The sequence below is a fragment of the Morchella sextelata genome, assembly GCF_020137385.1.
Source record: "Morchella sextelata strain SCLS chromosome Unknown scls_10, whole genome shotgun sequence".
NCBI lineage: Eukaryota > Fungi > Ascomycota > Pezizomycetes > Pezizales > Morchellaceae > Morchella > Morchella sextelata.
In genome coordinates this window covers 1621022-1648381 of record NW_025408625.1, presented here as the reverse complement: position 1 = coordinate 1648381, position 27360 = coordinate 1621022, and the positions used below count along the sequence as shown (strand labels likewise).

The window sequence follows — 27360 nt, the reverse complement described above, 5'->3', positions numbered from 1 at the left end:
GTTCAACTCGCGGTCGCGAGGTGGAACCCCTAGTATGTAGGTACATGTAGGCTAACCTGGTGTGTCTATTGATTTACTATTGATTATCTGATCTAAGATAAGATCAGAGATAGCGATAAGAGATAAGCGATGCCAGTTAATACGTGGCGCAGCGACCGAGTCATCCATCCACCGCGTAATCCAAGCTACGCACTATGTATGTTACCTAGCATCAGCCCTGAGAAGATGCTTGCCTGCGTGTCTGCCTAGAGAGCCGCGCTCACTACATATGTCCCCTCTAGCCCCGAGTACTAGATAGACATTTCGATATCTTCTACATACAGAATTCGGTGTAAGCCTGGGAATAATGTCTGATCTTCCACTTCATATTGCGCTCCACCTTGTCCCCTACCTAACACCTCGCGATATAGCACGTTGCCAAAAGGTCTGCAGATCCTGGCACGCGACCTTCACTTGCCCATCCCTTCTCTCTGCTGCGCTTCGTACGCACTTCCCTCGCGCCTACGAAGTCCGCACACGTGCCATCCAGAACCCGTCCTCATTTTCCACCATCTCTGCCCGCTACAACGCCCTTCAGTCGGGAATCCCACAACAAGAGTTACATTTCCCAATTAAGAAATCGAGAAGAGATGCGTATATATGGACATTCTCCTCCGATCTTCTGGTTTTCCAGTCTTCACATTATCCGAAAGCAACTTTGTCACTCGTTTATTTCGACCCCACTCCCGGTGGTAGGAAAGTAAAGTCCGGAAAAATTGAATTGGAAGATCCCGCAAGGCCAGTAGTGAGGTTAAAGGTGTGCAGTGATGTGTTGGTTGTTGAACGTTCCGAGGAAGTGATAGAGATGGGTAGATCCCGTTTCTTTACTAGCACGGAGTGTTACCGTTTGAACTATTGCGAAGACGGCGATGAGGTGAAGGCAGCGATGATGTGCACTATCGACACATTCGAATTTTTATATATCGACTATTCCTACCAGGTACTCAGCGATCTATCTCGCTACTACTATGCGGCGTACTCAAGGTCGTACTCAAGGTCGTCGTTAGGCGGGGAGAGGCAATTATGTGTGTGGAATGTAGCGACTGGGGATGTGGTTAAAACTGTGCCGAGCGGATCTCTAGAGGGGATGGGTCTAACGGTAGAGCTTCTTCTCATTGGTGATAAGGTTGTGGTGGTAGGTGATGATAAGAGGAATAATAATTTCAGGAGATGGCGTCACTATCAAGGAGATTGGGGCTATATTTCACACTTCCGGGTCTTTGATATTGTAAACGATTCACCGAAAGACCCAGTTGGCGGATTCGTGGGGAGAAAGAAGGCAGAGTGTCCTAAGGAATCGAAAATCTCAACCACCCCGTTTAAAGTCTCCCGGCGCGCAGAAGAGGAAGAGGAAGAAGTAGCAATCATCCTGTGGGAACTCGAAGACAAGACCAACAACGCTACCGCACACCATTATACCCTTGCTACCTCTACCTCTTCTCCCTCTTCTCCGGATCTCATCAATTCACCACTCGCACCCACCTACCAATACCGTTTGGATCAAAGCAATGATCCATTGAGCTGTTTAGATACCCCCACTGATTCTAAAAAGACCTCTCCATTTGTTGTAAAATCAAAGGAAGCACTAAGTTTCGACATGGATTTTACTGGCCAAAACGAGGAGTTCCTGGATACACGGCTAATGCTGTACCATCTCCGAATCCAAAGCTTCTATCCATCCGCTGATGTCCCGGGTGTAATGGAGCTGGACTGGGAGACAAAATTGAAGGACAGAGACGATGAGAAAAGGGCGAGAAAGATATATTCCACAGATAGGAATGTGAGTTATCGGAATATTCATGTGCAGATGGATGTAGCGGGCGATGAGCGGATGAGTGCATTCTTGGAACTGACGGTCACTGGGATGGAGCTAGTGATGGTGGTGTGGGATCAACCATTCAAGATCGGGGCTTGAATGTTGGAATTGACAATATAGCTTTTGACTGGAGTAAATATTTACCCAGAAGATAATCCCAAGGAGATATTATTTCGTTGAAAATTAATTATGTTGTTCCTGAGGTACTGTACGTTGTATTAGCGATTCTGAAAATTCCGATTCAACTTTGCTTGCAGCCGAGGCCTCTATCTAGTGTATTTTTTGGCGCTATTAGGGTTCAATTTTATCCCTTTGAGGGTAGAGAACTTTGAATAATGAATCTCGAAATCTCTCCCCCGGGAAAGGCTATTTATGCGGAGTATGATATGACCTGTCAACGTCTTCCTAGCCTTCGTCCCTCTGCAAACATGACGCGAACCCCCGGAGATTAGAGAGGTAGGGAATCCTGCAAGTCTTCTTATGAGTAGGTGCTCACGATAAGCATTCGCTATTTAGCTTGCCCGGAACAAATTTCTATGAAATTTTAGTGGATCTATTGAATAGAGCTGAATTTTAAAATCGAAAGTAGCTCTTTGGAAATACTACAATACCGGTCTGGTCCTGTTGTTTTGCCAGTTACCCGTATCAATAATTGATCACGGGACATCACTCGTGCCTATGTATTCAGCACGGGGAGGCAGGACGCATGCAGGTACCCCGCTGAGCTTATCAGAACCACTGATGTCAGGTCCTTATTCTATTGTCTGATTCACTCATCCTGGAATGTGCGTTGCTATTATAGAACCAATTAAATCACTATTTGGTCGTTTCCGTTGCTGATGTTGAATGTTAGTATATATACTCACGTCTTTGAACACATGTGATATAGATTGGCACTAACGTTATTGCACCAATAAGGTTCCAAGCTCCTCACGAGCAAGTGCTATAGTTCTTCAGAATAAAGACTTGCTTACTACTATGAATATTGAAAGTGGAAACATACTGCAGGTCCCTAAACTGAACATTGGCCATGGAATTTGGCAATTTTAAATAAGAAAACCTCCAACACTAGAAAAAGAAACATAGAACGCTGTCAGATACTCTTACGGCATTTGATGTCCGACTGTCTGCGCGTGGGACCTAGTAGGCGACGCTTATAACAACCTTTCCTGTACCCTGTGGGATATCGACAGGAACCTTGACCACGCTTGCCTTGAAAGAAATATCGTTTCTGTTTTCCGCCACTGTGCTACCAGAAACCACCACCTCCGGGTATTTCTCAGTTACATCGGTATACTCATCGTGCCAGATAACAACCGTGTAGTAATCCCCGATATCCTTTTGGACTCTGTCGAGGTGATATCCATCCCAGGGAGTAGTGATTGTAATGGTACGATTCAAGTCTGCGACGTTCCGCTCCTTCACACATAGATTAGTGTTGACCAGTCTGTAAGATTCCCATACAGTAAGCGGAGTGACTTGTCCTTACTTGTTCGATCTTCACCTCCCTAAACTCATTCTTTGCCTTCTTATCCATATCCGAATCAGCCCAACGCCCTTCAGTGTCGCCCTCCCCTTTATATCCCTTCTTTGTCGGTGCACTCTGGCGGCTGACTCCATCATCCAAGAACATTCTGTAAGTCTTCACAACATTGCTTTATTAGTACTTAATTAGAATTTTCATCTGAAAACCTTTCTGATAACCTACATTCTTTTTTCCCCCTGGGTATAGGTGTAAGGTAACCGGGTTAACCTTGGATTTGTCGTCAGCAGATTGACGGACTTCAATCTGTGGAATGATCCCGCCTGTTTCAAAGGCAGATAAAGTCAGTTAACTATATCATGCAGCTTCGATGCAAGCTTGGTCTTACCTCCTCTCACAAACATCGGTGCAATATACGGAAAATACGATTCATCGCCTGAAATCGTTGCATCAACATCGAACTTAGTGCCGCCTGTGATTTTCGGCCCGAGTGGTACACCAAGTGACCCGTCAATACGAAGGTTCAGTCTGTACCAGTGATGCTGTTGAGGAAGATATATTGAACGATGTCCCCCCTTCTCATCTTGCTTATGCATGATAGGAGCGACAAGAAGGTCCCGACCGACCACATATTCATTGCTAAGTGCCCAGTCATTCTTAATAGGTTGCATCAGTACCTAGCTTTTAAATCCAAGGATACTGATAGAGTTAAATTAAGACTTACATCGGTGAACAGAGATGTATCTTCGCTGTCGGTGATCAGAAGAGCTCGAGCGATGGGCAATCCGTGGAACTGGTGCTCAAACATCGCGTCGTACATGAGCTGCAGCAAGCTGTATCGGAGCTTGACATAATAACGGCAGACAGGTTCCACGGCTAACCATATGCTTTTATCTTGCTCTGGAACACCCGACGGGTTGGAATTGTAATGGTCTGTGAAGGCGTAGGGTTCTTGGAACAACTTCATCCCTCTCTTTCCATGATAATGATTACTAGAACTATGTTAGTATCCAAAGCTTCGAAAAATAGATATATTCATTCTATAGAAGGTTTCTGCGATAAAACTTACCGGAACCAAGGAAGCAACGAATACGCGCAGTACCAACGAATGACCAGCTCCGGTTCTGCATATCTGAGCCCTTCATTCGCAAAACCTGAGGCGGGCATGAATCCTCCAACATCTGCACCAACAACTTCATTACCAGATATACCCAAAGATAAAACCTACAAGTCATTAATGAGTTTGAAACATACTTAAGGGGTCACTATGAGTTACTACGAACCTGATTTACAGAAATTTGAAAATGATCCCAGGTTGATGCATTGTCTCCAGTCCACAAGCCAGCCCATTTGTGTGCCCCAGCATAGCTCCCCCGGCCGATGATAAAATTGCGTTTATTCTCGCGGCCTTTCAAAACGTTGAGTCCCTCATACGTAGCCTTGTGTAAGTTGTAACTGTAAAGCGCCCAGATCTCAAGGGCTGGTTTCATAGGTTCACAGGCTTCACCGGACCACTGATCGGAATCAACCATGAGGCGAAAGGGAAGTCTTTTATTAAGAAGATTAGCAACATGAAAATATAATCCGAGTGGTGATATTACCCTTTCATGTCGCCATATTCTTTTGCAATAGCAGGGGTAGTCATATCCTGCCAAATAAACTCAAGCCCCTGGTCAAATAGATATTGGTATTGCTCCCCCCACCATTCTCTAGTCTTAGCATTATTAAGGTTTGGATAATACCCCGGCTAGAAATATTTCGTTAGTTCATCTATCCCTAGATCAACCTATAAATTTAGATAATTATATTTATAAGATGTAATTACCGCGCCAAGTGTGCCTCCATAACCCACTCCCCCACGATATGGTTTTCCACTGTTGTACCATTCCACAAAGTCGCTATCACAAAACACTTAGCGTTTAGTGCAAGATAAATCTTTTTGGCATAACTTACTAGTCAGCCCCGGGAAACTGCCCCATCTCATTGACTGGATCGATATTGAGCTTGATTCCGTTCTCGTAGCACACATATTCAACCTCATGCGGAGGAATGACACCGTTTCCGTCATCATATCGCTTATCTAAGATGAAATGCCTATTTTTATCAGCAAACAGTAATTAAAATGATTGGTGGGATGTATCACCCTTTCTCAAGTCCTTCATTGAGCGTTTTATAGGTCTCTGTTGGCGTGAGGTTGATTACAGGAGTGATGTTTGTGCTGCATTTAACTCCCATGCTCCGCAGCTCATTGAACATTTCCTTAGGTCTCGGGAATTTTCTATCTGCATCAATAGTAAATGTACGTAGGCCATCCTGAATAAAGATCACAGTGAGTCAGTAATTAGCTCGTAAGGTCTCTCTGAGGTTGATAGAAGCGTACCTGTAGATCAACATCGATGTGGATCCCATCCAATGGGATATCTCTGTCTTTGTAGGCATGCGCAACTTTTAGAACCTTCTTCCGAGTATCATAGCCGTAACCTGGTATGAAAAGGCACATTAGAGTCTGGTAAGTTGAAGAGGTAATTATCACACTCACATCCTTGATGATGGCCAAGCACATATCTAGGCTTGAGACGAGCGCGTCCCATGACCGAGCTGTAGAGACTATTTGGAGTGAAGAGATGTAATTAGTACGGTTAATTTATTAAAAATACATTTAGAATCCAGAATTCTAGAATGAAATGTGTATACGTAATATGTCTGGGATCATAAAGAACCTACCTGATGATATCAGCAACGCTATCGCCTGCGAAAACGAAATATTGCAAAGGTCCAAATCTCGTTCCAACATTGATTTGTGAAGGGTTATTTAGGCTGAAATCAACACAAATCTGAGAATAATTGTCTACAAAAGTCGCAACCTGACTCTTGTAATTCGGGAGCCCATTGACCTCCAACCAAAATGGCTCGGAGTGGTACAACGGTTCGCGCTCATCAAGTGGCCCTTGATTGTAGACACTGCTATAAGTCATATTGTCGAAGTCTGTTGATTGACTATTAGTTCTTAATTTCTAGCTACAGTTTCATACAATCGACTCCATATATTGAGAATATTTAACTTACTAAAGTAGTTCATGAGTGTGCTCTTCTTTAAGAATTCCTTTCCTCCTTGCTCTCCCCAGCCTTGGATACGGTTAGCGCTTCAAAACTTAAAATAGCATATATCTATAAATTTAAACACTGATGGTTTTACAATAAAAGCTCACCGAGGTAGCGTGCAGAGCCGGGTTTCTTGGCTGTCAAAAGAGTGGCGTTGGCAGTCCCGGTTTTCTTCCAAGACAAGCCGGCTCCAGTAGTCTCCCAAACTACTTTTCTTTTGAATACAGCTTTACTAGTAGCTCCTTGAAGAACAGGAGGATCTCCTAGGCCCGATTCCTCGATAGAACGCACAGCCTAGCGGATTTAGTCAACGGAATTAAAGATAACCACGTCACTAAACCTTCAAGGTTCCTGCCTAATTTTACTAACCTCAATTTTAAATTCATTCTTATAAATATTGAGCTCAGTTATAGTTCTCCCATTAATCTTTGCCTTCAGGTCTTTCTTGGTGGGATATTGAACGGTCTGTTCAAATACTTGTTAACATTGCACTAGGATACACCCCGATCAAAGACTTATTTTTTCCTTTCATATTTGGAGTTTGCAGATAATACCTTAAAAATGTAGAAGGAGTCTAGGTCGGATCCTGCATCGAATTCGGTACGCCAGATGATATTTTCAGCACAGTCGAGGATTTTGATGAGATTTGACAATGTATCCGAGATTATGGTACGACTAGAAGATTTCCGTTACTTAGTTGAATTACAACAGTAAAAAGAACCAATTCCCGAGTGGTTAGGTAGGAGTAGGAGTAGACCAAGGGTTTACATACGAATTGTAGTCGTCGTATTGTTCTGGAGCGAGATTGTCCGGATCAAACCTGATTCTCCAGACCTTTGGACGAGCGAATTGCAATAATAACAATGGCTGCTCTTCCTGGCCATCTACTTGTAAGCGAAGGAGAACCCCAGTTTTGATGACTGGGTTCCCAGCAAGATTATCCTCCGGGTTGTAAATGATTTTTGTTGGAAACTTGAATTCCTCTCGCTTCACAGATTGGAAAAACTCTTCGGGAAGAAGGAAGTTGTGACTATCCTGGAGCTCAGTCATGATGATTTCTTTCTTTTGTTGAGATGTTTTGGTTCTGGATTGAATAGTTTCTTATGTATTCGAAAGCTTCGGTGACTTGAAATTTCTGCAGAAAAAGTGGATATCTAAGATATTTATCTCTCCTCTTTGTCACTGAAATATGCTGGAGGAACCAGAAAATCACAGGATCAAAACAGATGAAGTTTCCTCACCGAGCACAATAAACTTCCCATGATGGTTTCCATATCAAACCCGACAATTGAAGTTTCTTGGCTGATTCACGCCAGCGAGTCGATATTGAAGCAAATATTCACATATAACGACTTTCAAGAACCTAAAATCTGGGATCATGAGATTCTCTAACTTGACTCAAGAAAATAATCAGTGGGGGCTATGCACAGAACTCTATTATATTTAGTCTCAAATCTCACGAAATCTTTACTGTCATCATTAGATGCATCGAGTGAATTTCATTTGGCGCTCGATCATGGAATATCACTCCGAAAGCCCACGCGAGCGTAGCTGATATATTCTAGTCTATGGGTAATTGCGTTACCGAATGTTCAGACCCGCTCAGATAGTGAATGATGGCCGATTCGTAATATCTCCTTACGCTTATGCGATCGTTTCGCTCTCTTATGCTATCTGCAAATCGCAAATAAGGTAACGGCTCTACTAGGCAAGCATACACATTAGCTTTTCAGAACGAAATTTGGTCTACATGCACTAGTTGCTACCTTAGTTGTTGCGGTTCTTAATTTTGTAGAACCTGGCCGTAAAATAGAAAATTTGGCGTTCATCATGAAACCAACGAAAGGGACGGCATAATGTTCGAACTCGTTTTTGTGAACCGTCTTGGCAGGCCTTGGCAAATTAACTTCGTCCACAGTACAAGTACCTCCAAGATGGGGCATCACCCGACCTAAGCTGGTCTCCAGTCATTTTTGAGCAAAGACAAGCCCACCCGCCCCCACCATAATGCAGGCGCCGAGTGAGATATCGTGATGTCAATATCGAGAGGAATCGCTATAGGCTAACCTGTTAATACCAAACATAGGTCTGATGTATGGGGGGTGAGAGGGCATGTGAACTTTCATATTTTGGTGAGAAAACGTCCGGGTAAACAACTTGCTGCGTTTGCCAGTCTTTATATTACGCTGGTATGCCATATATTTCGCAGCACGCTGCCTTAAGTTCAGTCAATCACTTCCTTTATGGAACACGCTAATGCATGAGAGAGATTTTCCAATGTCTCATTCGTCCAAGGGATAATGCTGTCCCATGAACGTAGTAGTACAGACAGACTCTTCCCAAGCCATCAAGATATTTTGCTTTTGCGGAGCACGCAAAATTGCGTTTCCAGATGTTGCATTCTGGCGGGGTATTGAGACAAAGGATGACGTGACATTCCACAAAATGCCTTAAAACCTGGGGTATGTAACACCAAGAATTAAATAAGCTTGTAAATGCCGGTGATAAGCGCGGTGGTGGTGCTGGACCATTTCGTGGACCTGATTCCACGCCGGCCGTAAATGTGGTACGTAAGATCACGCTTAGATGCATACTTCTCCGTATTTCCAAGACAGAAGCGAGCGTCGATGCTCTTTCACGGCAAATATAAAGGATTCCGAGGGAGAGATAATTTTGAAATCGGCAATTGTAAGGACAAAAAGCTCAATGTTAATATTGTCGATTCAGTTTATCAGCTGGACACGAAAGTACCTACATCTACGTGTATAGGAAGAGTTGTAGCTTACGTCACATTACGCCAGGGCATCTGCAACTACGTACATGTACATGTAGGTAGATACATGTACCCACTGCATCGGGAAATTAGGATAGCCTACTCTACTGGTGCAAGCAGCTTGTTGCTAAGTACTCGTAACTTCCTGACGTTTTTGAACGCGACTGATATTGCATACCATACAAAAATACGCCAAGACCCTGATTTTGGGTGTGTGCAATAGTGGCCCAGTCCAAAAACGCCAGGAAACTACGAGTACTCGCAATTTCACAGCGTTTCCGGACGCAACTGCTATTGCATACACAGAAAAAACCCGCCAAGGCTATCTTTTGTATGGCATGCAATAGTGGTCGCGTCCGGAAACGTCAAAAAACTACGAGTAGGGGATGGATGGGTACGAGGCTACAGTACATGTAGTACCAGTTTTATCTCATTTGGAAACAATGGTACGTACCGCAGTATTTGAGAAAATTCGTTGCGCTGCAGCAGGGGTATTCTCTACCAAAACTTGCATATTGACGTCCAAATACTGCCTCTGGTTGGCTTATACCCCTGCTGAGGTGTAACGAATATTCTCAAATACAGCGGTATTAGAACGCGCCGCGCGATACATGTACATGTAGTTATGTAAACATTATATTGTACAATTGTGAGATCAAGAAATACATGTAATCTTCGTTGGATACAGTAGTAGGGCAGAACAGCTTGGAAGAAGTGTTTCCTGAGCTGCAACATCGACATATATACATATACGTATATACTACATATACATGTATCTAAATCCCAGCACAGTTAGGTATATAGCTGTCCCTAATTATCAATCACGATTTATGAAGTGACGAACCTCGCGGGGATTTCAAAGAATTCTATTTAGGAATTCTTATCCCCTGGACGAATGAGACATTTGACCTGGAATCTCTCTCATGCATAAATATCATGTGACTTCTGCATTTTGGTCCGGGTAAGCAGTTCGCCGCGTTATATATGACAGTCTTTATATTACGCTGGTATGCCATAAACTGTAAATATACATATCAGGGGGTTTGGAGCCCTCAAACATCCTCCTTCGGTAAATTTGAGTCTACTACGTCAGGTACAGTACGAAAAAAGAGGATGTAATAGGTACTGTACCAATACGGAATTGTGCAAAACTTCCGAATTAAATCGGAATCCTAACTATTATACCGTAGCAATACCGTAACAATACCGTAACCCTACGGTATTTTGCCAGATATGGTACTGGATCCACCCGCTTTTTTGGTACTGTAGTGGGGATTTGATCTTATTTAGCGGAAAGCATATGCCATCCGTGGCCGCCCCCTTCATGTATGTATGGACAGACGAAAAGGCTCGTATTTGCATGTGTAAATGTCATTGTTGTGGGGTAAAGGTGGGCAAACGCGGCAGTTACAACATATGCACAAACCCTAACCCTGACAGCGCCCTACAGCTACACAAGAAGATCACCACTGCATTCCCTTTTCGTTATTCTTGGCATAATCATGCATGTAAATTCCCTTATCTAGTCCTTTATTTCTTACTCAACTATTTATTTACATGTAGGCACTTGCTATTGACACGCCTTTTTAAGTTAGATAACTTCGAGTATCTACACGTGCATGTCTTGTTTCGCTTGATTAGTCTACATAGATACGACATAGAGTCCATACAAAGTCACTCGAGACATGACATTTGTCATCCTACATGTTCCTATTGGAAAACCGTCTGGTGTTAAGACTACGTTTAACTTCTAATTAATTAAAAATTGATTCCAGACCTCTTGTGTCCAGGAACTTTTTGATTCATTGGTTGTGTGGATCGGCGAAATAAGAATCTGGCTGCGTTGGGCGGTTTTATCCATACCCACCACCACACGCCTCACCCTTCCTCAAACTTTCTTCACCTCTCCATCTCCCTCCACCACCATCCATCCAGATCTGCAAGTCCCCATCAAGCTCTTCATCATCAATCATCAAACCTAGTTGGCCATCCTATAAATCTCTCGAACTTCACTTTCTTTGTGTGATACACACCCTTTATCCAAACCCAATCGAAATCAGAATGCCGACCAAAGTCTTCCTGTAAGTGTCTTTCCTCGATATCTTCAAGAATCCAACACTGACAGTAGCCGTATAATTAAGTACCGGAGTTACCGGTTACATCGGTGGAACAGTGTTCAATTCACTCATAGAGAAACATCCAGAGTTCGAGTACGCTGTGCTTGTGCGTTCACCTGAGGCAGCCAAGAAGGTCACTGCTCAATACCCCACTACAAGAACCGTCATTGGTGACTTGGATTGGTAAAACTCCGCTTTTTTTTGAAAGTTTCGATTTTGAATCTAATTCTTCTTAGTCTCGACATCCTCACTGAAGAAACTGCAAAAGCGGATATCGTCATCAGTACGCCTAACTTTCCTTGCTTTGTCTCAGGCTTTCCTCCGTGCGTTAGCACTTAACATTCTTCTACTTTATAGACGCTGCCAATAATGATCATGTTGCTTCTGCTCGTGCAATCACTGCCGCACTTTCCGACTCTGCCTATCTGATTCACACCTCGGGCACCTCTATCATTCTTGACTGGAAAGAGCACGGCTTCGGTACCCATCTTGGAACCAAAGTTTACAGCGACGTAACTGGCGTCTCTGAAGTTACTTCTCTCCCCGATGACGCTTGGCACAGAGATGTCGATAAAGTTGTTCTCGAATCCGGCAAAAAGATTGCAATCATTTGCCCGTGCTGTATTTATGGTCTCGGAACTGGGCCAGGAAAGAAGGTCAGCTGGCAGATACCCCAGCTTGCTAGATGGACTATCGAGCGCGGAAAAGCATTCAAGGTCAATGACGGAAAAACCTATTGGAACCATATCCACGTCCTTGATCTCGCGGATATGTACGTCTTGCTCGTTGAGGAGGCTTTGAAGCCGAATGGAGGAAGAGTTACCTGGGGACCCGAGAACTATTACTTTGCGGAGAGTGGTGAACATGTACGTCAATCGCTCTTATTTTCTTTTCTTTTCCTTTGAAATAATTATTAATATTCCGGTGAATGCAGATCTGGGGAGAGGTTTCCCAGGCGATTGCCAATATCTGCAAGGAGAAGGGGTTGATCCAGGATAACACTGTCGAGTCATTGACTCCAGAAGACGTCAAGAAATTTGCCCCTACTGGTCATTTGGAATGGGGTAGCAACTCCCGATGCAAGGCTGAGAGGGCCAAGCAGTTGGGTTGGGAACCTAAACAAAAGGGGCTTTTTGACTGTCTGCCACAAGAAGTAGATATGGCAGCTAAAGCTCTTGGGAAATGCTAATGCTCTTCTCCAGAGACACTGGGAAAGCTATCCTCAGCTAGTTATGTTTCAGATAGCAAAAGCCTATGCAATAAAATGCTTCAAAGGTCAGGATCTAAGATGCCACAAACTCCCGATAGTATCTTCATTTGATACAAAAAGATTCTCAGATTTCCAAAGTTTCAAGTTCCATGTTCTTGTCAGGTGGTTTCGATGAAGTCCTGTTTTACAGAGTATATCACACCATATTCCCCATTAACCCATTACCGGTGATAAATGTCCATTCTGGGGTTTCTTTTATCTGTGCCAATACTACATGTAGTAATAGGTAGATCCATCTTATGCATATACTAATTGTTGCTTGACGACGGATGTTCCCCGATGACATCGCCCGATCAAATGCTAATCTCGACCGATCAAATGCTACTCACGCAAAAGAGATGTGGAATCCTTAGCGAGTGCATAAAGTTCAATTTGTGTGCATGTAAGGCTTGTTTGTATTTACATGTGAGGATCATTCTGCAGATCAGATATTGCGTATTAACGCTTGCAAAGTACTCAGAAAATTTGTTTCAAAGAGGCCTATGACTCAATTCTCGATAGGTAATAGGTACGCGTGTAAACTTGAACCCTAACCGGTACAAGCCAATAACTAAAGTACGAAAAAACGGGTGAAATCAGTACTGGGTTTCGGCATTACAAAAAGAGGAATAACGTAGCGAATCCATACCCTTTTTTGGTATTGTAATAAGTCGGACTCTTCCATCCAGAGTTTGTTGCCACTCAGGTTCCCACCGCCCACTACCAAGAGTCGCTGCAGAATTCTACCATACCCCGCTAAGTGTTTCTAGATCTACCGAGAAAGAAGGGTGTTTCCTTTATTACCGAGACAGATCACTTTAGAGTTCGAAAATCGCCCCCGGTTACAAGTCACACAATCTCACATTATGTTACCGAATACAGCAAGCTACTCTACATGTTGGTGGTACACGTATTACAGTGGTTCTACCCGCCATGCCACCGTTTCCCAACGAAGACGATTACATATGTATGAAGCTCATGCACCATGCTACAGGCAAAAGTAAAGCTCCCGTATAAGGATATACCTATGTTTGTATCCAGTATAGAAAAGGATTTAGACTTCGACGCAAATATTCAATATACCTGTATTGCTTGAACCCTTACTAATGCTTTATCAGCGAGTGATATTTTATGATTAACTTTGGGGTGTGATACGATACTAGGGTGAAGAATACAGAATTAAACTGGCATTTCAAGAAGGGTGCCGTACAAATACCTACTCTATTCTTCCTGCATTACTAGCGCATTGACGAAGCGAATCTTGTCCTTCAATGGCGCTCCGCGCTGTTTGTGGACAACGCTATACCGAATTAATTGATGCCCGTGATTCGCATTTCTATGGCCGACTAGATCTACTCGTAAATTCATGACGTTTCCGGACACGACTGCTATTGCATACCATATAAAAAAGCGCCAAATCCACCTTTTTGTATGTCATGCAATATTGGTCGTGTTCGGAAACGCTATGAATAGACGAGTATACTTATGGCGCTGCGGTTATAAATGTAAGCAGCGGTGTGGTGCTACAACGTCCTCCACCATAGGTCTACAATTAAGATTTTAATTTCTTGTGGGACGCGGGCGCTGAGAAATTTTAGTGGATCACGCATGTTCGCTTATCTCAATACTACTGCATGATACTGGACTACACTAGGCTCTGGGTTTTTTATCGTTCTTATCAGATTGTAAAAAAGTCTCGGTATTATTTGTCCAACATACATAACTCTGAAGCTGCTCAGGCAGAAAAGGCAAACGATCCGGGGGTAGTAAAATAATGAGCTCTTATTAACTCGCTGTAGTTTGAAGACTTCAAACCGGCTGCGCGAGTAGGTGCGTGCACCTCGTAACATAGCACTTTGCCGTCGATCGACCACAAATGATCTTCCACCTGCATGCACTGTTGATCATGATCGTTCTTCCGAACATCCAAGAGAAATAGGTACTTGCACTCAGCTGTCTTAAGCCTCGAGGTGGTAAAAACCCACATATCTTTCCTACATCTGCACTACTTCCCGGTACTTTAATTGGCTAATTCCGAAACTTCGAGGTTTTTTTTGTTTATATCAAGGTCATGAGAGAGTACACTGCATACTCAAAATCGCGCTTGGTTTGATTCTATATAATATTAATTGCAGTTTGAATATGCGAAGGATAACCATATGAGAGGTACATGTACTTCTTATCGGTACCATGTTGCCCATCAGGAGGGGTCGAGTAGAAGGCTGTGCAACAGACAGCTGAGATCCGCCTGCTTTAGAACGTTAGAGGGGCCGTGTAGCCAGCAGCTTCCAAACACGGCGTATGTAGGTACATGTACTTTATATATATCCAGAATAAACATTTGTTTCTATTAGTAATACCGCAAAATCTCGGATAATTGGCTATCTCCGTCAGGGATCATCTCCCGATGATTGGCCGAGCTGTATCGATCTGCAACAGGGATTTCCTATATAGGTATCTTTGATCTGGCGCTAGCTGGCGGGGTATATGTTTTGCATTTTATATATATAGCTTTTATTTTTTTTAAAAAAAAGGTTAAAGCCTTGTTGAAAAAGGTACCCCGGCTCCCGATCAAGTGTAATTAAGGCGAGTACAAAGCTTAAGAACTTTATCAGATCTACATATATCAGCACGGAATTTGGGATTTAGCGCTAGTCCAAGGTTGAGTCGTCGTAATAGAACCAATAAGTGCTCCTACATGAATCCTAATGAGTGCTTATTTTTCTAATATCTTAGTAGAGTACGTACATGTATATGTAGGATAATCCTGAATCGCAAAGCTCCGAGATTTCTGTCGACTGTGTAACTGATTTGAAAGTTAGACTACCACACAGCTGCACCTCACGAATTTTTACAGCTGAACTGAACCTTCCACATCCTAAACTTGAATGCAAGCCTTTATAATAATTTATATCCATATATCAAATGCAATGAAATCTACAACAGGTAAATGAACACCAAAAGATAGGTAGTCATCAGAGTATCTATACCCAATATAGTTAAACTTTTTTTTATTATAGAAAAGACCTGCCAATGAGAATCGCTCTTTAGATATAGTTACGCCTTTTCTTGAAAAAAGACAAAATCTAGAACGGTCTTCAACTTTGTCACGATTGGCGTGTGTAATAAATTGATCAATTGACGATCTTTACACTTTCTTTTTCGGCTACCGGTGCTGATAACCTTACCCAATCAAGTGATAGAAAATCGGCATGAGGACCTTGGTGTTTTGAGAGAACTGCCTTTCCTCAAGGTTCCGGTACTACCGAAGTGCTCTGCCTCGAAGGGATTCAGCCCCGGCATATCAAGGAAGTATTTCCAAAATCCCGAGGAATTTTCAGACATAAATAGGAGCACCTTTGCCGGAAATCTTGAAAGAAATTCATATCTACCAAACTAGTGTTCACCTTCATCATGCCGTGCACTACAACTCTCCCAGTACCAACTTTCAAAGAATCCATCGTCCAACACCATAGAACAGATGGTTACTGGATCGAAACCTACTGGGTCGATCCCGAGGATAAGGTTCCAGGTCTCATCGGGTAGGGCAAACTCAGGATATATCCGTCTCATGAACCTTGATGTTAATAGGAATTGAACAACTAGGTACGGCCTAGGAGTCGGTGATATATGTATCTTCGATAACCCGCTCAACGGTGGTCCTAAAGAAGCTGATGGTGGTAAGTCATGAGATATATTAGTATTTGAACGAGAACAGACCTTACTGACAATTCATTTCTTCAAGGTTGGAAATCTTACTGTGTTAAGAAACTTAACTCTCCTGTCGCCGTCGCTACTGGAAATTGTGCTGGGGCTGGCCGCAACGACATCGTCATATGCTATGAATATGGGCAAACATTTTTGACTGCTAATCCCCAGGGTGGAGATATAATCTGGTTGGAGAATCCAGGAAGGGACAAGGAGACGAAAACTCTCAAGGTAAATTGGAAGGAAAGGACCATCGGCAGATGGCCAGCTATGCATAGATTGAAAGCTGGATATTTCACCCAGCGGTATGTGCTTTCTCCATGGCCTGAAGACCGCAGAAGCTGATATGAGGGTAAAAAGATCCATCTTAGAGCTTGTCGCTTTACCAAGTGAGTGAATTGGGCCCCCTGTGTCAATATAAGTATTCAGTACTGATACGCATGCAGTTGTGAACGGAATCACTCAGGGTGATATCGTAAGTCGAGTCTTAGACACCCCATTGGATGTCTACTTCTTAACAATTCCATTCAGGATACAGCAGTTCCTATACTCTTGTTTCAAAAGCCAGAGAAGTCCTTAGAAGCGTAAGATATCTAGAACACAGCTTGTTTCAAACGGGGTCTGACATGCGGGAATATATAGTATCGAATGGAATCGGTCAATAATTGACGATCAGTGCTTCACGGTCATCCATGATGCCCCGATCAAGAAGTATTTTTTATCCCATCGCACAGCTGAAAATTGTGAAACTTGGATAGCCTGACGTCCTACAGATTCGAATCGCAAGGTGGCCGTGATTCCCTATTTGTTGCATCCCGTTCGGGAATTGACTGGTTGTGTAAGTTCCTTCAAGATAACGATGACTGGCCCTCAGACACTAATATCAAGTAATAGACTGGGAGGACAGCAAGTGGAAAAAGGAACACATCACAGACGGTGTAGAGCAGAAGCCTGGGATGGACTATTATGGATCCGCTTGTGTTGATGTTGGGAAGCTGGGAAATGATCCTTCCGCCTATGTCATGACCATTGATCCCTTCCATGGTTAGTCACGCCTAAACATCAATTACTAGACCTTGACTTATAATTACAATAATTAGGTGGTGTTGTCTCGGTTGTCACAAAGCAAAAGACTGGACCCGACTCTCATACATGGACCCGTAAGGTTCTTGATATATACGGCACTCCGGAGCAGCGGCAGATGAAAGGCACCGGCACGTATTTCTGAAATTCCCTCCCGGTCTGGTGTATTGAGCTAATTAGAAAAAAGGGCCTGGCCATTATGTTGTATGTGGGGACTTTGATGGTGATGGCGACGATGAATGTCTCGTTGCGATGATGGGACCCTCTCCCTACAAGGTAACTGATACCAACAGCCCCGAATAGTTAACTCTTGTGCCTAATGCTCAACGTGATTCACCGATAGGGAATATTCTATTACAAATGCATTGATCTTGATAACAAAGTGTTTGCAAAGTGGAAGATCTCAGGGGAGTCTGCTGCTCGTCTTGCGATTGGGTAAGTGGCCACCAATTACGTTCTGCATGCTTAATTATTTTTCTAACGTGATTTCCAAAACAGCGATTTCAACAATCATGGGAAATTGGACGTTGCGGCGATCTCTTACAACGTGGAAAAGTATTACGAAGAACCCAACCCTACAATCCGACTCTACACCAATGAGATCGTCAAAAGCGCAAAGAGCCCGCCTACAATTATTGGTACGGTCTGGGGAGGGGAAGCGTTGTACTACGTCCCTAAGCCTACAGAGCTCACGGCTCCACAGACCACCCCGCTCATAAACGTCGCGGGCTATATAATGACACTGGAGATTCATCCTCCTAACACAAGCGTCCCAACAAAAAAAGGAGATGCCATCAAAGTTCTCTACGGCAAAGCTTTAGACGGGGATATTCCGCGCGAACCACTCAATGTTCCCGCGAACGAGAAGGCTTCCGCTATGCTTATTCATGATAAGCTTGACATTCCGAAGGAAGGGTGTATACTCATGCGGATTAGACCAGAGGAGGGGTATAATCCGCATAACCCGGACCTTGCGCCACCAACGTCGGCACATGCAGAAGATACCCGAGTGAAAGTCGAGAACCTATTTGAATTTAGCTACCCGCAGCTGGCACTGCCACAGCCTCTCAAGTTCACTCAAGTTGGAGATCTTGAGTGGGGACAAGCATGGAAGGGTAAGGATTTTAGCAACATGACTGGTATCGACTTCCGATTCTTGGATGGGACACATCTTTGTCACGTACAATATTGGACTATAGGTATACCGAAATCCCACATTCTGCTATCGATTTCTATTACTAAAGATCATATAGGCAAAGCAGTATCTGCTGGTGTGCATAACCATTCTGAAGACACCTTCCTCGAAGTACATCTTTGTCTCGTTCCCGGCACCGGAGATAATACGGGCATGTGGCGCGTTGAACCTGGTTATCCAGTTGATCCAGAAAAACCAAATGATGTTCCAGATGATAAGTTCATCAAGCTTCCGTTGGCAGCCCTAGAACAGCAGGGTGGGTTTTGGGAGAGGGATCGTGATGGGAAGCCCATCTGGTTGGACAATGGAGCTGTCAAGTACCCGTGGCATAAGTGGCAGGCTGATAATAAGAGGGATGGACTCGATGTTTGGATAGCCTTTGAGTATAACCCAGAGCTAGATCTCTAGAGGTTGTATTCTAGTCTTGGGCCTAGAGTCGTTGATGGGCGCGTTTTCCTTTTCACTCAACTGAAGGCCGGTTTAGGCAATGAGGATCATTTCGACATGTAGTAGTCATTGGAATTGAAACTTTTCATATCGAGGGATGACTAGGCCTATCATGTGTGTCTGAATTGGGACATTTATTTCTGTAAAGCACTTTTGCTCCCGATGCCCTTTGACTCGATTAATCCCTTCAAGCGTGAATTGTCGCATTCGTAAATTACATAAGTATATATTTACCCTATGCTATAATTGAAATAATCCCTAACTTTACATGAACGTCTTGGTTCTTTATTCACAAGCCCGCTCTACCCATGTGAATTATATAGACCCAAAAGTAGAAAGCTACACACACAACTTCCATGGTTCACAAAATATCACTCGCGATTTCATATCAGTATTAAACCTAACCCTGAAATTTTATCTCTATAGCGCCATACTATACTGATAGCAACTCCAGAACCAAACAGATAAAAGGAGCCATTATAAAAATTGTGGACCGACATGGTGGTCTATGCACCTAGCTAGATAAGGTTGAGATGTGATTGGTCCTTGATATCACAGAGCAGCTAGTAGACCCCGCCCTGTTCTGTCACGAGCATGCCTAGCCTAGATGGGAACATGAGGCGTCAAGTTTGTGTTCTAATAAGTATATTATCACTACGCACGCGAGTAAAGGTATTATACTAGTAATAATGTTTTACAGTTCATTAAATCTATACATAAACCCAACTCCCCAGAAGCGCCAACGGCACATTACTGTAAATTAGAACAAAATATACTACCGATTCCACATCATGAACCTCTTTTTTGTCCCCATCGTCATGACTCGACCCCGGAACTGGGAAGTCTACACTGTGATTATCGTAAAAGCTGGTCCCCACCTTTGTTTTTGTCACCGTCGCCACCCCAACATTTCCCGTCCCCTCTGACGTCTTATCAACTCTCTCAACTTATCCTAAAGGAATTGAATCTCCCTTTGTCCGAGTAGCCCAATTCTGGTATCCACTAGCGCGGTCCTTTTTACTGTTACGAACACTCTCGATAGTACCAAGTAAGGTGGGAACGAGCTTTTTAAGAAGGGGACGGATGGTAGGTATGGCTATGTTGACTTCAACGCTGTGAAAGTTAGTTAAGTTGTCTCCACTCTATGGTCTATCGACTTACATAGACCAGACGCTTATGTTGACACCACTCTTCCCTGAATTTAATATCAGTTAGTCATCGCTTCAAATATGACAAGTGGAGAGCTTCACGAACATGATGGATCAACCAGAGTGGGTTTTAACACCAGCATTTGAACAAGTGTGATAAGCCTCGCAATAGATGCCACCGGGGCCCTAGGCACAAAGCTCGTCAGTCTTCACTCGCTAAGACTCGTAGTTTTTTCTTTGAGACTCACAAGCAACCCAACAGAAAAACGATATACAAGCCCCATTTCTGGCGCTTTGGTAATTGCGCCTGCATAATTAATCTCAAAGGCAGCAACCACAACACCAAGTCCGTCACAATATTGACTCCCTGTATAGAGTACTGCAGTGGGACATATCCTACACATGTTCCCTTCACAGTCGACATCGGGTTCATTCTTTCCCATCCGTAGTGAATGGGCGTGCATTGGAATATAGAGGCCATCATTATGGATATGGTTGCTGCCGTAGTGATTGTGAAGATTGTCCACGTGAGTCTGATAATTCTGTCCGTAGGAGATAACCGTAGGAGGAGAAGGTTGAGAGAAGCTTTGGTAAATCCTAGGCTGATTATGTACAATACCTGGGATATGTAGACTATCTGTATTGGTTTGTTAGTTAACGTTCACATATATATAGGTATGAAGTGATGGAATGACTGACCTTGGTGATACCAATGAAGTTTAGGATAGAAAAATCCCATGCATGTTTTCCGACACCATAATTCACGCCTAGAAACAGTTAGATTTGAATGACACTTGAATGTAGAGATTGTCAAGCCATGCTTACTCAAACAAGCGGTAACTGTTAATCCTACAGCCGCTGCCTAAGTCCGTCAGTAAAGATGATGCTACTTCTGGTAGATACTTTCACGTCACCATAGAAATAAAACTAGTAGGTGATGGGAGTTGAACTTACAGTTGCAGCCAAAATTGAGTAATCATCTGCGCCAACAAATCCTAACAGAACTGCCCGACTATACATCCGCGAAGAAACGACCACAAATGCAATAATTATTAATGTAATTGTCGGTATTATCAATAACGATCCAATATTCTGCCGTTGATGATGAGAATGATCCATTAATATAATTAGAAGTCGAAGCCGTTTGTGTGAGGTTGAAAGGAATATCCGCCTCCCGTGGTATTAAAATCATACCGACAGCCACGCACCTATGTTAGGATAAATGTATGCAAGAAGCATCCTCTCTAGAGAGGAGAGGACTTATATGACCCCATTTTGTTCTTCCTTAGCCCCTGTGGACAAAGTTCCGCTTACTATTTACTGGGTATTCCCCTCCTCGTTTCTTAAGTACTACGTAGGGTAAGGTTTCGTGTGTGGCTTGCCAAGGTCCTGGAGATGTTTTATTCGAGGTATTCAGCTAATTCCAACTCGGTTTTATGTCACTTCATTCAAGTTCATTGATTTCCGTCATGGAGCGGTAACCACTTAGGGTATCCGATACACACACATCCAAAGTCAACTTTAACCGGGGATTCCTAGTCAAAGTCAAAAAGAATCTTATGTGAGAACCTATATAGCTACCTATAACTATATCATAGACTCGAGTGGCACGAAACCGTGTATGCTCATGCAGGGGGGCGAACTTTGGGGACATCTGCCTTTCTAGGATACTCTACAGTAGGCATCAGGATCCCCGGCAGAGCAAGATCATCTTTACATCTAGATTCGCCAATAATTGACCATTCCTTATCAGGAGAGCTAGAGAGATGAACCCTCGTCCCCGGAGGGATCGCCTGAACTACTTAGACCTGGGAAATTACCGAGAGATCTTTTAGCGGTTTGTCGGTACTCGGGACTGTGAAACGATACTGAATGCTCCATCTCAAGAGTTATTACCGGGTTACAGTTCCAAAAAACGGGTGGGGGTTAGTACGGTAGTACTACGCCATCCCATAAAATCGGGTAGCACTCCGGTTGTCGAGCGAGTAAAGCCGCCTTTCAGCAAATGCTCTATCGATGCCGTATCAATACTGTATTATATAATCTATATATTCCCTGGATTGCGCAGTGTGGGTGGTATATTTATACTGCCCTAATACTTCCGCATTTCCTAAAATACGGCATTCTTGTGGTATTTAGGACAATGCCATTCCCCTAACCCTGGAATATCATATTTGGTGAAGCATTTCAGAATCAAAGCTCACCAGATATTGTTTCATCCACCGATCCATCAATTCTTATCATCCTAGGATGGGGTTTAAACAATTGGGATATACTTTTGAAAAATAAATTTTGGGCTCTTAGGCATACATATACACATCATTTTAATTAGAAGTTGCGTCTACTATTCGATTATGATACGCTCATGTTGGTGATGATGATGATGATGATGATGAAGTCGTATAGGTGTGGTCTAGTCTTGTAACATGGTGTCGACGAGCCTACATGTAGGTGTGGTCCTGGTCATGGACCTGGCGTACTGGCACGCTAGACCTGGTGCTGGCGCACTGGACCTGGCGTACTTGCACGCTGGACCTGGTACTGGCACACTGGACATGGTGCTGGCGCGCTGGACCTGGTGCTGGCCACAACGCTAACATGTGTCTATATTGCTGTGGTAGTGCTACGGTATTGCTATGGTATTGCTACGGCATTCTATGAAAAATATACTCCTTGAAATGCCGAAATGATGCAGCAGTCCCGAAAATACCGCATTGTAGCAAGACTACCGTAGCACTACTATACTAATCCCTGCCCCATTTTTGTATTGTAGCTATACGTACCTCATATGTAGCTAGACAGCAGCGACATCTCTGGTGAAATTGACAGTTCGGAGCGCTGCAGATGCCCACGACACGACAAAAACCTAGGTTCAAACTAGCTGTAGCCGCATGGCTGTGTTATTGTGTGAGGCCAGAATTCAAACGCCTACTACTTGCCACTTGGTCTCGGTTATGTATTCAAACGCTATATTCCCGTTGCACGTCATGGACCCTGGACCGATCTAACCACTAACTGAGTCATGGCTCTCGAGGTGAAGCAAACCGCGGACAGAGGAGGCCAGTGCTGGAGGTAAAGTATATTAGTTTATCGTGCCCCGCCCTGAGACAAATCGATTGCTCGAAACCTGAGCTCTTGAAACCATAAACTTGGAATGATGCGATGAACCAAGGGTACCTATTCGGAGCGAGCAGTAAGTACTCTTGATGGACGTGATGTGTGCCGGCAGAAGAAGTTCTCCTTTAACCTTCAAGCTTTGTAACACGAATGCTTCGTCATGTCATTGTCTCAACGGTTTCCTCCAGAATGTCTTCGGCACGACCTAGAATGCCTAGTATGTATCTTGCTTCAGGATCCATATGTACCACCTAGAGTACCTACTGACATGCTCGATCTCCAATTCTTAGAAAAAGCAAAGCTCAAATCCGGGGATAAACATTTCCAAAGCTCCCATATACTACTACGCCACTACCTCTACGGAACCTTCCGAGTGCCGTAAGCGATAAACGTGCTAGCCAGGGTCTCAAAACGGATAGAGCCGCACACTAATCTGTAATCGCTTGAAAGAGGAGAATCCTTCTGTGTGGACCCTGTTTAGATTTAGGCAGATTTATCATTCCCAGGAGCTGAGGGAAATCGAAGGTACTCTAGCCTCTAGCTCTGAGGGTTCCGTTTAATTTTGCACACTCCAGATTTTATTCTGCTATGGAGTGTGCTATCTCCCTTCAGTAGCCCAAACGCCAGACTCCCGGGAGATTCACAGAACGAAAAAAAAAGAAGAAAAACTGCACATCATGCCACTTCTTACTTAGATCAATCAATTTGCGGCTTCTCGGTAAGGCACAAGCGAGAACAATATGGACAAAAGGAAACAAACACATTGATACACGGATGGTATGTGCGAGAGGGATGGGTTACTCTATCCTAGGTACCGATGGTCGGGTTAACCTAGAAACCGGACCGACACGTGGCTGGGCCCGATATCGGCCTAATCTATTCAGTATCCTTCCAAGCTGTTACGTCGAAACCAAACCAAGCCGAAATCAGTCAAAACTTCATGACACCACCATTTCTCTTCTACCAGGCTGACTACCAGGTACTTACATGTAGGCATATATGTAAAGTACCATATAAGAGCCGCGCTGTTCTGCCCACTAACGCAAACATAAGACCATAATCTTCTCCGGCTGGGAAGCAGACTCAAGTGGTCGCCGAGCTGCCAGAAATAATACAGATATCTGAGATTGGCAGGTTCGTACCCTTTGATTTTTTCGTTTACTCATACCTAAGCAGATTAAAGAAGTAATCTATAGTATTAAATTTAACAGTCACCCTATTGTACTATAGTATAGTATAGGGGTTACGCGTATCAGGGAAATATTAATGACCCCCGATCGTTTATCTAGATCTCTAGCTCCATCGATTGCAGGTTCTTCACTGACTCAAGTTGTTTAAACCGAACAGGTGAGGCTAAGCTTGTGTGGAAAAGATATATCTATCCAAAGGGGTATCGAATATAGATAGGATACGGGTAAGAGATATCTCGATACATGCATCAGATGAATTGGGGTGAAGACAGGCATTTATGCGCTTGAGCTAGTTAGCGGTTCCAGAATAGAGAGCCTCGGGATTGTCGGAAAGCTTCTTGCTGTTTATCAATACAGTAGCTTATCATTTCTCTTATCAATAGTTAGCTCTCATGCCTATCATGTGTATTAATTCTTCCCCTCTTCTCCAGACCCTCGAAGACGAGTGATTTTCTATGACTGTTTGCTGTCTTTTTGGATCGGGAGACCAAACAATACGACTCATACTAACCCTTTAATTACATGTACATGTGCCCGAGAATATTGCTTAATTCCTGACCCTAGCAAGGCTCATTCTCATTTATCCCACTCTAAGTACGTCCCGAGCCGCGTTAGTGAAAGGTTCAGCTCATACTCGATATACAAACTTACAACTTATATGATGTTTCAAAAGCCAACTAAGATGTGAGGAGAGTTAATCATCTTGCATGGTTATTCAGCTTTCTCATGAGTTCACTTACCTGGCGCATACGTACGTACAAGAAAATCCCACTCTCAATCTCACCGTCATGATAGCAGAAGCGTTACTTATTTAAGACATCTATGAAGAACCGTTAATTCTGCCGTAACCAGCTACCTCACCGTATACATCAACCTACATTCTACACTAGCTACTACCTCGGATTGGAGGACTCGTAAAGAGGGATTGAGGGGGAAGGCTCCACGATCATGTCCGTGACAGTCCGTCAGCAGCACAGAATTCGACTTAGATAGTTTCCACTGATTCCGAATAGATATATATTGAATTCAGCCTGTGAATCAAAAGAAGCTTTGAATTCCTCTAGCTCCCTTCGGTGCTTACGGCGCATACCAGGTACCCGCGCCCGAGAGCGGTAAGTCCGACGGGAGCACCCATTGGCTAGGACCAGCCTACGGTGTGACCGACCCCAAGTACCGCCAATGGCCCAAACCTGCTTTCGCTATTCTCTCTTCACTTTCCGATATTAGTCCCCAAATGGTCCCCTCTGATTGATAATTCCGGTACTCCCCAGTTCCGTACGTCGTTGTGGCTTCGTTTACAATCCCCCCAATTCGTTTCTAGATCTCCCGTTGCGGTACATGCGATATGCATGCAGGTACTGCTTCATATATTAATAGCCACGGAATGGAGCGAGGGGTGTGTGGTATGTGCTCCCCCTTGATACGCATATTTAGTTGATCCGGCGGAGTCTGTCTTTAATTAGGAGCCTCAAAGACGACTGGTTGCACCGGTTTGTAATCCAATCATGCCATATTGATGATGCTGGCTTGTCCTTGTCGGTTGTCTTTGTTGCAGGGACGGGGGTGGTGGGTATCAGTTCCCGATCTCCATGCATTGAGACTATTAATTTCTGGGAGACATACCGCGTCCTATTTTTCTTGACGGTTTCGTAGGATAGAACGACTTCTTGCCAACTAATTCTTCGATCTTTCATAGGTCACGAATAGAATCTTGGACAGTCTATTGAACGGCCTCCGCAGCTAGAGACTTAGAACATACCAATTCCACTCAGAGGAGCGAATCATAACAATCTTATTTCTGTATCCCACCCTCAAGGTTGCAATCGTAATATTATCGAGGCTCGGGTTTACACCGAGCCACGGTTAATAAGTGCCGATATCGATGACCCGAAGCATAGATTCGATTCTTCACATCGAGTAATATATAGTGAAGGCCTAAGAGAGAGACTAATATGTGGATTCAACACCAGAGCACTCTTCTCCCCCAGGGTTATCACTTATTAATGGATTAATCAATCATTAAATCATCCCCAGAGCTACCTAATCTTGGTATCGAGTGATTATATATGACGTAAATAATTTTGTGTAGCTATCTTCATCAGTCATCACTCGACTCCACTCGATCCCCACAACTAACCACCACCACTATGATACAGATTAGCTGTCAGATGAATATAATACTGTTTTTAGTTTACAGTGCCGGAATGATTGATTCATTAAGTACATTAGCATGGGCGACCTACACCGGCAGAGCCCAGTGCACCCTCAACATAGAACGGAAAAAAAATTAGTTGTACAATACGATAGAGATAGATAAAGTAGATATAACCCAGATGGTCTCGTGAATACAACACCGTATCCATCCAAGCAAGGGACCAACCACCCAAAACCCACCACCCAAATAGGCAACATTCCGGAAATAGTGCAACCCCACCAACCCAATATTCAACCACCGCATGCAGCCGATACCGTTCGTTATATAAGATTCTGCTATTACAGCTGATCCTCGCCCCAACGGGTTCAAGAAAGTCACAAGTCAAAACCAAATCTCAGCCACCACGGTGCAAAAATGCATATTTTCCTCAAGCTTCTCGCTCTGTCATTTCTCGCATTAATGTGCCTTGGCTCTCCAATTGCTCAAGGAGCTCCATCCCTGACTGCCGATGCCACTGCTACTCCAGATATCACTCCTACCCCAGCTATCACTCCTACGCCAGCTGTCACTCCTACTCCAGCTAGTACTCCTACTCCAGATACCACTACTACGCCTATCACTACGCCTACTACCACCACGACTACTAGTGAAACAAGCACGCCGACGGCTTCAGCCACACCAACCCCAAGGTGTGGTATGAGCATTGCATACCTCCTCTGCGTGCAAGCTTGTGTTCTT

At 43.7% G+C, this 27360-nt stretch overlaps 5 protein-coding genes across 5 annotated transcripts; 3 read left to right on the top strand and 2 right to left on the bottom strand.

Moving 5' to 3' along the window:
- Positions 1–346: 346 nt before the first annotated feature.
- H6S33_001408 (uncharacterized protein) lies at positions 347–1954 on the top strand (the record flags this gene model as incomplete). Its single annotated transcript, XM_044832783.1, has 1 exon — positions 347–1954. One exon carries the CDS (start codon positions 347–349, stop codon positions 1952–1954), a length of 1608 nt encoding a protein of 535 aa, XP_044694375.1.
- Positions 1955–2628: 674 nt separating this feature from the next.
- On the bottom strand, positions 2629–7490 carry H6S33_001407 (uncharacterized protein; the record flags this gene model as incomplete). The annotated part of the gene is made up of 22 exons (XM_044832782.1): positions 2629–2691; positions 2757–2798; positions 2859–2867; positions 3020–3274; positions 3345–3497; positions 3564–3661; positions 3727–3994; positions 4063–4330; positions 4408–4562; positions 4622–4886; positions 4940–5085; positions 5164–5236; positions 5292–5432; positions 5482–5651; positions 5719–5819; positions 5878–5945; positions 6063–6324; positions 6405–6464; positions 6548–6734; positions 6810–6905; positions 6995–7115; positions 7213–7490. The coding sequence occupies 22 exons, from the start codon at positions 7488–7490 to the stop codon at positions 2629–2631; spliced, it is 3279 nt and encodes a 1092-aa protein (XP_044694374.1).
- Positions 7491–11274: 3784 nt separating this feature from the next.
- H6S33_001406 (uncharacterized protein) lies at positions 11275–12519 on the top strand (the record flags this gene model as incomplete). The annotated part of the gene is made up of 5 exons (XM_044832781.1): positions 11275–11294; positions 11355–11513; positions 11567–11613; positions 11688–12196; positions 12265–12519. The coding sequence occupies 5 exons, from the start codon at positions 11275–11277 to the stop codon at positions 12517–12519; spliced, it is 990 nt and encodes a 329-aa protein (XP_044694373.1).
- A 3474-nt stretch (positions 12520–15993) lies between these two features.
- On the top strand, positions 15994–18973 carry H6S33_001405 (uncharacterized protein; the record flags this gene model as incomplete). The annotated part of the gene is made up of 14 exons (XM_044832779.1): positions 15994–16121; positions 16186–16259; positions 16325–16592; positions 16648–16676; positions 16734–16762; positions 16819–16871; positions 16930–16998; positions 17061–17125; positions 17182–17331; positions 17388–17501; positions 17558–17646; positions 17714–17805; positions 17869–18569; positions 18624–18973. 14 exons carry the CDS (start codon positions 15994–15996, stop codon positions 18971–18973), a joined length of 2211 nt encoding a protein of 736 aa, XP_044694372.1.
- Positions 18974–19959: 986 nt separating this feature from the next.
- Positions 19960–21180, bottom strand: H6S33_001404 (uncharacterized protein; the record flags this gene model as incomplete). The annotated part of the gene is made up of 7 exons (XM_044832778.1): positions 19960–20125; positions 20174–20207; positions 20267–20346; positions 20409–20797; positions 20860–20927; positions 20986–21022; positions 21115–21180. The coding sequence occupies 7 exons, from the start codon at positions 21178–21180 to the stop codon at positions 19960–19962; spliced, it is 840 nt and encodes a 279-aa protein (XP_044694371.1).
- Between the last annotated feature and the right edge of the window lie 6180 nt (positions 21181–27360).